The sequence below is a fragment of the Fopius arisanus genome, unplaced genomic scaffold (genome assembly GCF_000806365.1).
Source record: "Fopius arisanus strain USDA-PBARC FA_bdor unplaced genomic scaffold, ASM80636v1 scaffold00003, whole genome shotgun sequence".
NCBI classification, from domain to species: Eukaryota; Metazoa; Arthropoda; class Insecta; order Hymenoptera; family Braconidae; genus Fopius; species Fopius arisanus.
In genome coordinates this window covers 254,519-266,701 of record NW_011887742.1, presented here as the reverse complement: position 1 = coordinate 266,701, position 12,183 = coordinate 254,519, and the positions used below count along the sequence as shown (strand labels likewise).

The following is a 12,183-nucleotide window of genomic DNA, read 5'->3' as shown; positions in this document are numbered from 1 at the left end:
GCCCGAAAACTTCTCGACAAAAACCCGCACGAGACTTTCGGATTTTCTTCGGAGATTTTCAGTCCTAGGAGTTATTATTAGTTATAAATATTATTAGTTATAAATTAATAAAGGTATATGTTTCACGGCTCAATAACGACTTTCCAAAAATTTCTGGAAAACTTTTGAGAGAGATTTTTTTTGTTTCATAAGAAAAGTTTCTGAAAAGTTTTCCAGAAATTTTTTCAAAATTCCGAAAAAATATTCCGATTACAATTTTTTTTACCCGGCACAAATCGAATATGTACTTCCTCATGTACCTGAATTAGGAGAAAGCAGACAAATAGTAGCAGCTAGTGTATTGCGCCCGGATGATTATAGGTCTGAAAATGACGAAAAAGGCAAATAATTCTCTCTTTTGGGAAATTTTTCGGGGGATTTTGTCCGGATGAATAACTCCTGACACGCAAACTTTTTCCAACAATGGAGCCCTAGTCCCCAGTAAAATCGAAAAACCGAATAAACGCGGGTTAACGTTTACTTCGCTCCAGGAAACACGGCAGTCGAGAAAAATGCGAAAATTGTAGCTGTGACAAAAGGGGATAAAAATTCCAGGGGGATCCAATAAAGCTATCTAAAAGAATTTATACGCGTGCGGTGGTGGATTATGGCGACGTGAATGCCAAGTTATTTGCAACTGAGGCATAACTGATCTCAGCTGTGGGAGCCACTGACAATTAAAGACGTCCGACTACTCCAGCTATTTTTTTTTTAATATCCTACATTTTTGCTGAATACCGTAACAAAAATTCTATAAAAATCCCACCACTCGCAGTTCGCCCATCGATTATTGAAGCAATGCGGAATATTCAAGTCGCGGTATTAATTTTTCATGGGAAATTCATATAAAAATTATCTCTAAATAATCCATGATATTCCTATTAAGTTTCCGCAATGAGATGCGGAATTTTGATTATTTTAAATTGATTATTTTTATTTGGTTTCAAATTCAATAAATTTGGTTTGGAGGTAATTCTAATTTAATACTCTGTTAATTAATATTAATATTAGTTGTTGAGAACAATTGATATTTAAGAGCCTATAGTTAGATAAAAAGATCAACAAGAACTAAAAACTCCAATTGCATTAGGCCACGAAAATTAATAGAAGTAATTCAAGATGATTTGGTATTAAAAATTAATCTTTTCAGGAGAAACTGAAAAAAGCTCTTCAGCTTTGATCTCTTGGTTGAAAAATATATTTCCCCGAAAGCCACTTGAAGGCGGAAATTCGGCGATTTATTGTCAGTCGAGTTGAACGTTTATCTCCTGGAAACAACAGCCCAAGTATCCATGACATATCAATTTCTCCCCAAGAGTATTATACAACTGGAATCGACAATTTTCATTGATCGCCCGAACCTCGACATCATGAAAGAATATTTACGATCAGCTGCCGACTGCTTTCCTCGACAGCGTGCAAATGAAAGAAATCGCTTAAAAAAAAGTGTACGTAATGATGTTTCCGTAAGGACCTGGGATACAATCCTTTTCCGCATAATCCTAACGGCTCTCAAAGTCTATTCCCGCCGCGAACAACACGAGTGGTGTCTACACACTGTGGGATCCTCACCCCGTCGGCGGGCGTTTTATCTTGTCCAAAAGGAAAATAATAAAACCGAACAAATCAGCGTCAGCTACTACTAGTATTGCCGATTGCCTGCCCCCTCAAAACTCCCGCACACAAAAACGACATCTTATTCTCCAAGAACAATCCCCCATTAGTATACTACAAATACTCAATCCTAATAATCTTTTTTTCGCGAAAAACTGCAAAATTTTCCGTGAAAATTTGAGATACCGATAAATTACTCGATTCTAGTATTAAATATTAAATATTATGACGAAATCATTGTGATGGTTAAGGATGGTTTCACATCTATATATAGCCCTAATTCTCTTTTTTTTAATTTTTCTAGTAAATTATCGATGGGACTGGCTTGCAAAAATATAACGTTTTTACGTTTCTTTTGAAAATTCTGTTGAAAAGTTTTTTCGCACCATCTTGAAACTTCAATTTTGACTTCAATTCAAGGGAAAAAAAAGTCTTCCGAGAATATTAAAGAAAACTGTCTTCAGAATATTTACGTGTCCGCAAAAGGGTCTTCCGCATAATCAGTGTTAGATTGTTCCGAAGATTTAACTAAGATTTACAAAAGACAATGCTTTCATAATAACAAATACTGTTTCTCCACGAACACGGCAAAAATACCCCGCCCCGAGGCGCATTTCCCCCTCCCCCAATCAATCATTATTTACAGTTCACGATTGTGTGGATAAGATAAAATGCAGAAACGATATGTAACCCGCATATCTCTGTGTGTACGTATGCACAAATGGTGGTGCGCTCAGGCTACAAAGGCGTGAGAACATCGATTCTAATGGTCAACGGTCAGCTCGTCGTGTTTCAGGATTACCGATAGCATCTTCTCCTAAGTGCGATATAATGTCATAACTCCAGAAAACCGCCGGCTCTCGGTACCTCCACGCGTTCAGGGGCCCAGCCTTTCCTCATCCCTCGCAACTGCAAGTGGAAATATTATTTACCCGTGACTCATTCCGTGTGTCTCCCCTTGCGTGTACAAATCCCGGAATCCTGGGAAAACGGGGCGCATCGCGGTTCCCGTTGTCTCGGCTAGACGGCAAATTACAACCTCTAAAATTTCGTCGTTGTGCACGAGACCGGGTTCGAGGGAATGCCGTGAGAAATCCTAAAGAGGGCTAGATCCGACTCTCCAGGACAAACCATATTGAAATAAAAAAATCCATTATCAGAAAATCATTAGCAAAACAATACCTTTAACATAAACCAATGATAAAGACTATTAACTTTATTTGGATTTTACGGGCTGATTAAAGGGATAATTCTCTAATAAACTTTTTAATTGTTTGAAAATTAAACGAAAGTCTGAAACGACCGGACGTGTCTAGACTAGACTTCTGTTCAGTAGAATTTAAAACTTATTTAATACACCTTTATCTTACCTAACTCTAATCATTAAAGCTAATTGACCGAACGATTTATTATTTTTTTAAATAAACAAAAGTCACTGCCCATCCCTAGTTCAAATCGCATCATCTAGTCCCGAACACTTCATCTCTTTTGTCCTCTCACCTCACGACAATGACACCCCTCCCTCTCCTCCCCACCGAAACCCCCTGGAATAATTGTGACACGACTCTCGCACGCGTCATACTTTCACTCGTCTCGGCAATTAGCGCTTCAAATTATCGCCTGAGGGACGGCGAGGTGAACCGTTAATTAGGATAATTCCCCGAGTAATTCCACCTGAACAAAGAGATTTGTGACACTCTCTCGTCCCCATGACCCCGGGAAACCCTAAAAACCCGTCAAAATCACAACGCGATTCGCATTAGAGCGCATGCGTTGTAGATCGTGGCGCGCGCGCATCATGCGCCCACGCACTGCGCACCTCTGACACTCCATAACCCGCGCGATTGGCCACTTATCTCTCGCAGAAACTACGCATATTATTGGCGATTATCCCTCAATTTGAAGTTATTCGAAAAATCCAAACACTATGGCTACACTCATAAATCGACGGATTAACCTCCGAGTTTAACATTATCAATTATCCCATTGCATCTCTTTCTCGCTTGCAACATGAAATTTAGCCTCCCCTCTTCCATCATGAATGCGTATATTCACTTGGCAGGTTTGCAGGATCGAGAAGCCTAATATCACATGTATGCAGGAAGACGAATGCCCGCGGTAAGACCGCGTTATTACCGGTAATGCTCGGGGTTAGCCACGGCCACACTGGGTGAATAGATGCGCATGATGAAGAGAAAATCCCGCGGAAAGGGGGGAGAGAGTTTGAGAAGAAAGAAAATACGAATGGTCTTGAGTACCTTGGCTAGGATAAGAGCTGTCAGTTGCATTCAACTGACGACTCCGAGTCCATTACATGTCAAAGATCATAGACCCTGGTCTCGGGGGTCTAGGGAGAGTCCCGAGAAACTTTAATGGACCCTAACGAGACTCGATGTTGATGGAAAAAGTGTCCGGCAATGTGGATACTGGCTAATTAGATGGCTCTGCTAAGGAATTACGGGTTATGCTGGCTTTTCAACAGCATGCGGGCCTGCACATGGCAAAAAGCCTTTATCGGTAGAATTAAAAAGGGCTGGGAGGAGATTTTAACTAGGGATTTTTCCTAATTGTCGGGATATTTGCAGTTTTATTAGCATTCCAATGGGACTTTGTCCTGGAAATACAGATTTATGGGGGAGGAGGAGACGTTGATAACTTTCCTTTCCAATTTTCATAGGTACGATTTCACCTCCGAGACAACCACTCACCTCTGCTCAGCAAAAAATTATGGGACAGTGGTTTAACACGTGGGACTTGTATGTCGAGAATCACGTATTCATCGCACTCTGATGATCCTAAATACACAGTTAATGACCACCTGTCATGACTGGTGTAGATGTACGATCTCTATCATAACCTACTGTGCCTCGTAATTTGAATTTAATCAGTCGGTCAAGCCATAAATCGTGGACTTTAGTCAATCAGTACGGGAACATTAAATTTTTGCCGTGGGGGATGGACTCTGTTATTGTTTTTCGGTGGTGGATACTCACCAACGGTTTCACATTCTTTCAATTCAGTCACTTTCGTCATCGCAATGTTTTGCATTTCAATGTAAACAAATACTGAATGTATTCATTCGGCTAGACTGTTGGCATTTACACTTGAAATTTTTCACAATACACCACGGGGTGACGTGAGATTTCTGTAGAATTTTTCATGGACGATTGTTTTTTTTAATGTTGCGGTAATTTTCTATTTTCTAGATTCAGGTGACACTGAAAAACCGTGAAAATGTCAATAATTCAAACGATCACGAATTTTCATTCTCTGAATTTTCAATTAATTAAACATTCAATTGTAAATGGAAATTGAGAAGTTTAAATGAAAAACGTCGAGAGGCCATACATAACGGTAAAATTAAAAAAAAAGCATTCAATTGTATTGTATGTTTAATTCTCAAGATAAATAAAAAAATTAGTGATTAATGTCAATTGAAATTGAATTCAAACTTATATAATGAAAAATTCTCATAAATTTTTGTTTTATTCTGGATAAAAAATATAATCTTCGTTTTATGGAAAATTTGGGAAAGCATGAATGAAAAGCAAATGTCAGTGACTGCGATTAGGAGTGGATATTTTCATTACCGGAAGACTTGAGATGACCCATTATCAACTCATATGAACGAAAGTAGTTAACGAGCATACACATCAGACATAGAGCACACAGAACCAAGAATTACCACCAACGTCGTACGTATAATACGAGGAACGCCTCGACACGCCTATAAGAGTTGCTCGCAAACTCTAAACCCGGTTTTTTTTCCGGGTTGTACAAAACGCTACATACCCAACTACTTGATCATTATCCGACGCTAGCTTGTAAACAAGGAATGCCGTTTATATACGGATTTGATTCGATTTGGTCCATCAAGTCTGGGCTGTTCTCTGACATTCACGATGTTCATTAAAAAAAATGTAAACGGAAATGAAGTCATTCGTCACCACCGGAATGTTCCCAAGTATGGTCATGACGATATCGGAAAGATCCTTGAATAATCCGAATAAAAAAAAAAAATGCAAAGCATCCGGAAGTGAAAATGAAATGGTGGACTCATCCCTTAGGCTCGCGTGTCTCCTCAATTTCCCTTGAAAGTCGGAAAATGCGACAAGGTCGCGTCTTGACGATGCGTGCCACCGCGGGCAGTCGTATATCGAATCGATCGTACGCGTCGATCGATCTCGCGAAAGACGTGATGGCGAATAAATCGTTATTCCCTGAGTTTTTCCACGTCGGAGCGAAACAAACATACAGCAGCCCAGTACAGATATATATTGGTTACCCTCTTATACGACATATCGTACAGGTTTCAACATTTATAAGACACTGGACGGCGCCGATTTGTAATCGAGATTAGAATCGATCTACTTGGGGTACCAGCGGCATTTCTATGAAGTGATCCCAGCCAATAACACCAATCCAACGGGAGGAAGCCCCACGGAGCGACTACTTCAACGATTGAAGAATCACATTTCACGTTCTTTTCCACTTTTTTAACCGGCCGATTATTCTCATTTATTTATTTTTTGCTCACTCCGTAATGTACAAGTCGCCTGTCATGAGCAAGACCAAGTAGACGCGTCGTAATAAATCTCCGCTGAAGTAAATTTCAAATTGTTTTGCACTCCTCCCCTTTTTATTCTTCTCATTGCTTCTCAGTGGAAACACTGTATTCTTCATATCCCGAATTTGCCATTTTTTTTTCTCAAAGTAACCGTAAGATCTCATTTGTGTTCTCTGCTATATGTGTTGACTTGAATCTTGCACCAAATTATAATTTCGGGTTATCTTTGATTAATCCACTGGCGGCTTTCTCTCTTTAATGATTTTAAAATACTTAAGAATCGTTGAGCAAAGTAGTTCAGGAAGTATCTGATGAACTCTGAAAAAAGTATATTTATTTTCAAGTTCGAAGCTACGAATTCCGGTCAATCTCGTAAAATGGGAATTTTGCATTAATAAATTAAAAAATTATCATAATAATAGGTCTCCTGAATTTAGAGTAGCCAAAAATTGAACAGCATTGCGAATACATTGCAATACATGTCGTGAAATTAAATTAAATGGAGTGAATGGCCAATTAAAAATTTATTTATTTATTAAAACATTAATGATTGTTTTCAATCGAGTTTGAGTTCCAGCACAGATAATTGAATATTTAAATGATTTTGTGACTTTCCTGTGAAGTTTCAAGAAATTTTTAACAGCGTATATATTACCCACACATATTCGGTACATATCTACCATATATTTCACACATAATAACTAGCATATATTTTTTTTCGCGAGAGCTGCTTATTCAGTGTCAGAAATACTTGACATTTTAGTGGAGACCCGAGCGAAATGGGGCACAGGGGCGGAATGAGGGGGTTCAATGGGAGGCGAGGGGAAAAAAATCATCGTAAGAATCCATCACCCACCATTTCAGTTTTACCAGAATTTTATTATACTTAACCCATAAAAAAATGCTCAATTCCCATATAAGGACTTTCACGATCAGACGTAAGAAATGAGCAATTAGTCAGATGGTGTATTTTTTGAGACTGTTTAAAAATAAAAAAAGTGACCAAACAACAGTGTAATTGAGAGAAAAAATAATTCCGCAAAAAATCCTGGGGCACTTTAAGACTATCTCCAATATTTTTTGTCGAAAAAAAAAATTACTGGGACCAAGTTAAAGACGCTTTTCCGCAAATTTCCCATTTGCATCACTCTGTCCTGATTGTTTATACATTATTTATTGCTGTTTTTTGATGGTATGATTGGTTTGGTCATGGTTGTGATGATTTATTTACAGTGTCTCCTGCACTTCCTCTGGTGGATGTTGTACGGGGGCGAGAGCACGAGAGGGAGAGCAAGAGGGAGCACATATGTGATAGGGAATCCCATCAGTCCGGACAGAGAGACATCCGAGAAACCAGGGAGAAACACAGGGACAGACTGCGGGAACGAGAACGAGAACGAGATCGTGAACGGGAACGTGACGTATCCGTCTGCGGAATTGAACCACCCGATCCCGTTTTCGTCTCCTCCTCAGCTGCTCTCCTCGCACTCCAGAGGATAAAGGAGGCGTCGCTGTAAGTACACAATTATGTTCGGGCTTGAGGGGGCATTCAAATCGAATTCGGTAATCGATACGTTTTTTCGAGGCAGCCGATTCGGGAATGCAGATAACGGAATCGAGGGGAGAAAGTTTTTATATCGCCGAGAGAAATTCTCGACCTTTTCACGGTTTTTCGCATACGGGAGGAGATTTCGGGATTTTTTAACGCCTTTCGGTGATCGGTTATGAAACGGACCGGTATTTTTGGAATTTTTAGGATTTTGGGTAATGCCATGTGTGACTGATTATCCGGGTAAAAAAAATTGCGATCGGAATATTTTTTTCAAAAAAACGATTTTGAAAAATCAAAAAGTTAGAAAACAACAGTATAGTTAAAAGAAAAAATTATATTCGCAAAAATTTCTAGAAAATTGTAAAACAAATTTTCCGAAACACATTTTTGAAAAATTTTTCAAAACATTTACCAAAAATAAAATTCGCTTGTTTCCCGATGTTTTTTTGTTTCGAAAAAAAAATTCGGAAAAGTTTTCGAGAAATGTTTTGCAAGTTTGGGAATAATATTCCGATTACAATTTTTTTTTATCCGGGTAGCTCGGTTCACTCGAAAAATCAGTGATTTTGTGGTTTCAATTTAAAAAAAATTTAACAGAGTTTTATTTTTTCGATAAAATTTCAAATTTTGAGACTCATTGTGAAATATGAACATCCCATACCATTCCGTTCCCAACAAATGAAATGAAAGAATTGAATTCGTCAATATTTAATAATTATTCCAAATTCCCACTCACGTTGTAATTTTTGAAAGTGTCGATTTTTTAAACTCGAAACATCAACTATAACTTCCCAAGATTGTCCGCACCAGAGTAAATTTTCTCAAAAAATAAATTCCTGAATGTATTATACAGTCCAGTATTCCTCCGCGTAATTTTCCTGAAATGATTATTCGGGGGAAATAATGTTTTCCGCAGCACAAGTAAAGTCCAAAATCCTGAAAATGACACTTTGCTCTCCTCCATAAATCTCGGTATGATTCTCACGAGTTGGAAACTGCGTGTGTTTTGCAGTATGCACAAGCACCAGCACCCGCATATAGGTAGAATTCTAGGAGATGTGCGCCCTCCCGCAGTGAATTCTCATCCGCTCAAGATACTTTACGAGAAAATTCAACATCTCCCAGCAAAACAGCGAGCTTCCCTCCCTTTTTTTCTGGCTCCTACGTATCTATCGGATCGCGAAAGACTTCCTCGAGGGTCGAGGCTAAAATGCGAAACGGATAGGAGAGATGTTAGCATGCCACAACTGTACATATATATGATCGTAGTTTAGAACATGAGAGGCGGAAAAGGGCCTGTACCACGGGGGATTCAACGAATTATATTGTCCACGGTCTCTCCTGGTTTGTCATATAAAACTCGTCATATACAACTCCTTGGAAATTCCTTAAATTCGATTTATCCTCAACAACCAGAAATATTTCCAATTTTACTTATAATTTAATGAATATATTCCAAAATATTTATTAAAAATCCATAAATACGAATTTCAGCGATTTCTATCCATTAGCTTCTACCCAGTGAATTTCCTCAGAGCACCTGAATTCAGTTGACAAACATATTTTTTTCCGAGTGCCTCGCCAACTGCGTGCCCATATGTGTGGGTAAACTCAGTGCATTCCCAAAAAGAAAAGAAGGGGGAAAAAAAAAATGTAAAAATTGAAATGAATGGTATTTTATGATGATTTTATTGGAAAAAGCCCGATTGGAGGACCGAAAGGTAGCGATGAGATTGCGAGAGTCTGGAGCTCGGCAAGTCGTTAGACGTTGCGACGAAGGGATTTCATCATGATGTCTCACAGCATCCAATGGAATGAGGCGCACGCCTGTCCAGCGAGACAGAAGAGAGGCAAAACCCGAGCTTAACTCCCATGCTATTCCGCTGGGAGTCATTTCACGGTGGGAAAACCGGGCTCTTGATCTCGATATTCCCGGGCAGTCGGATTGGTAACCCTCTGGCCGGCCGGACCCAAAGGGATACACCAGCCTAGAAATAAACCTCTCGTATCAATGCATTTCACTGTATAAAACGCCAGGTTAAAGTACGACATCAAATGTCTCACAGCGTGTCCAGTCGTGGTAACGCGATTTATGCTGGTTTAACTGCTGCCTCATGATGTTGTTTATGACTGGGGTCCCAAGCGCCGTCGCTTCTACATTTCGATGAAATACGAGTCACTAAAGTGAATTATGCCTGTTAAAGACATTTCCAACAGCGCGAATATAATAAAACATATTCTTTGTACTCTTAACTACACGATAATTACAAATGAATTTCGTTTTTCAATTCGCCATTGCAACATCCGCATCGCAATCGTCATGATTTCCTACAAAAAACATTTTTTTTATGGAAATTCTCAGCTTCGTGGATTATTTACCCTTTAACAAATCATTGCGCGAACTGAAAAATTTTACTTTTATGAGTTATTAACTGTTGTTTTTGTTCTCCTGAATTAAAACCCCCGGATACGTTAAAAAATTTGATCTTATTGACGGTTTCCATCAAGCCATAAGAAACGAAAACGCAACACCCATTATCCGCATGCGTTTAACTCATAAAACACGTCTCAGCTATCAATCAATAATATCGCTAATAATAAAACATCTGCCCAATAAAAAAAAAGCATTGCTTATACTCTGAACTCGACGATAATTACAAATGAACTCAGTTTTTTCAATGGACCATTGCAACATTGCCATCACAATCATCGTGAACTCGATAAAAAAAAAAATTCATCACTCGAGCCAAAATTTTCCGTTACACAAAGTGGAGAAATATCAATCACGAAATCCAATTCTCCGTGATTCGATTATCGAAATGCGCCAGTGGGAATAATAAAGTGATCGCACGATTGACGGTATTGTTAAGGATGTATTATTAAGTGAGTTTATTGGTGCATAACCGAGACAGAACCACTCCGCATGTTGCTGCCGGTTTTATTTTCGCCGTTGGTTTGGTACACCGTGTGTGGAAAGCAAAGAGAAATTATACCGAGTTTTTTTAAATGACGTAAAGACACATGGACAGGAGGTACTAGCAATGGTTTGCGAGTGTACACCAATCGTTTGATGAAGATGTCTCGATATAGTCAAACGATATTGCCATATCGATGGGCGATGGCCTGTCAAATTTCTTGCTGGCAACGCCATTTATAATATATTTATAATCGACTACTCCCGGTGGAGTATTAAATCCAGGAATAAAATGAATCTAACCTGGTGATGGCCAAATTTGGATGGATTTGCTGGGAGTCAAGGTCTCCCATCGATCTTGATCACTGCCAATCCCACCTCATTCACATACGCATTGTTGATGTGCCGTTGCACTGCAAATGACATAGCCATGTATTCTTTTGAATTATGAGTGTTAACCTTATTATTCTTTTACTCACAGGGTATTTCATAAGCGGCCAACGCTGACACCAGGAATTGGATTGGGTGGACGTGGTAACAGCGGGGTTACTGGTAACGGTGGTAGTCTTGGTGTTGACGCTGACTGCGGTGATGCCCTCAAGCGGCGCAAGGTCCACAGGTGCGATGTCGCCGGATGTGACAAGGTCTACACCAAGAGTTCACACCTCAAGGCCCACAAGAGGACACATACCGGTAATTTATCGTATTATTTCCGTCACATCTTATCACTCGCATTTCCTCAATATACAATATTTTTTATAATACACGGAGGGTAATGTTCAAAATTTTTAGACACCAGCGACCTTGATGTCGCTACCAACATATTAAAAATATTTTTATTATATTTTATTATATTTTATATATTTTTATTTCAATTCGTAAAAATCAGGGACTCACAAATTTAGTGGAAATGATAAAAATTGACTGGATTGCTATTATATACCCGAGAAATAAAGTGAAATAGTCATTGGATATGTTGAAACGAAAAAGGAGCTAATTACGTGGACAATGGGGTGCGCTCGAGCACGATTTCACGGCCCCTTTGGCCTTGACTGTTGATGTACGATGTACGAAGAGAAATAGCATGAGTGTCGGCATTCGCGTAAATGGCAGAAGGAAATTGACTTTTTGCCTGGGTTCTATGTGGTTCGTGATACTAGTGCACACGAGATTGAGCGAATCGCCATACTCTGATGCAGATTCCGGCCCATTGGCAATTATAACATCGAGGGGTCGAATTTCCCACGTTTTATGATGCCGCGTGACGGCACTTGCACAATTGTAACAGTGTGGCGCTATAGGTCCAAATAAGTTTTACAATGTGAGGGAACTTTTTTTGTCTCGATGGGGGTGATAGCGCGTGGGTAAAATGCCGATTATATTATGGCGCCGCGGGAGAAATGCGTAATTGGATAAATCGCATTGCCCCCTCGACTCTCATAAATCAAGAGCTCTCGCTGCCTCATCTGCGGTATTCAGTACTGTTTCGGTTATATG

General features: G+C 39.3%; 1 protein-coding gene across 2 annotated transcripts in view; it reads left to right on the top strand.

Annotated features, from left to right (window-relative positions):
• The window catches only part of LOC105268351 (Krueppel-like factor 3), a 148,153-nt gene that overhangs the window by 127,162 nt on the left and 8,808 nt on the right, over window positions 1-12,183 (top strand). For both annotated transcript variants that reach the window (XM_011307865.1, XM_011307856.1), the window contains exons 5-6: window positions 7,454-7,733; window positions 11,168-11,379. In XM_011307865.1, the coding sequence (XP_011306167.1) occupies window positions 7,454-7,733; window positions 11,168-11,379 (492 nt within the window). The remainder of the gene's footprint in view (window positions 1-7,453; window positions 7,734-11,167; window positions 11,380-12,183) is intronic.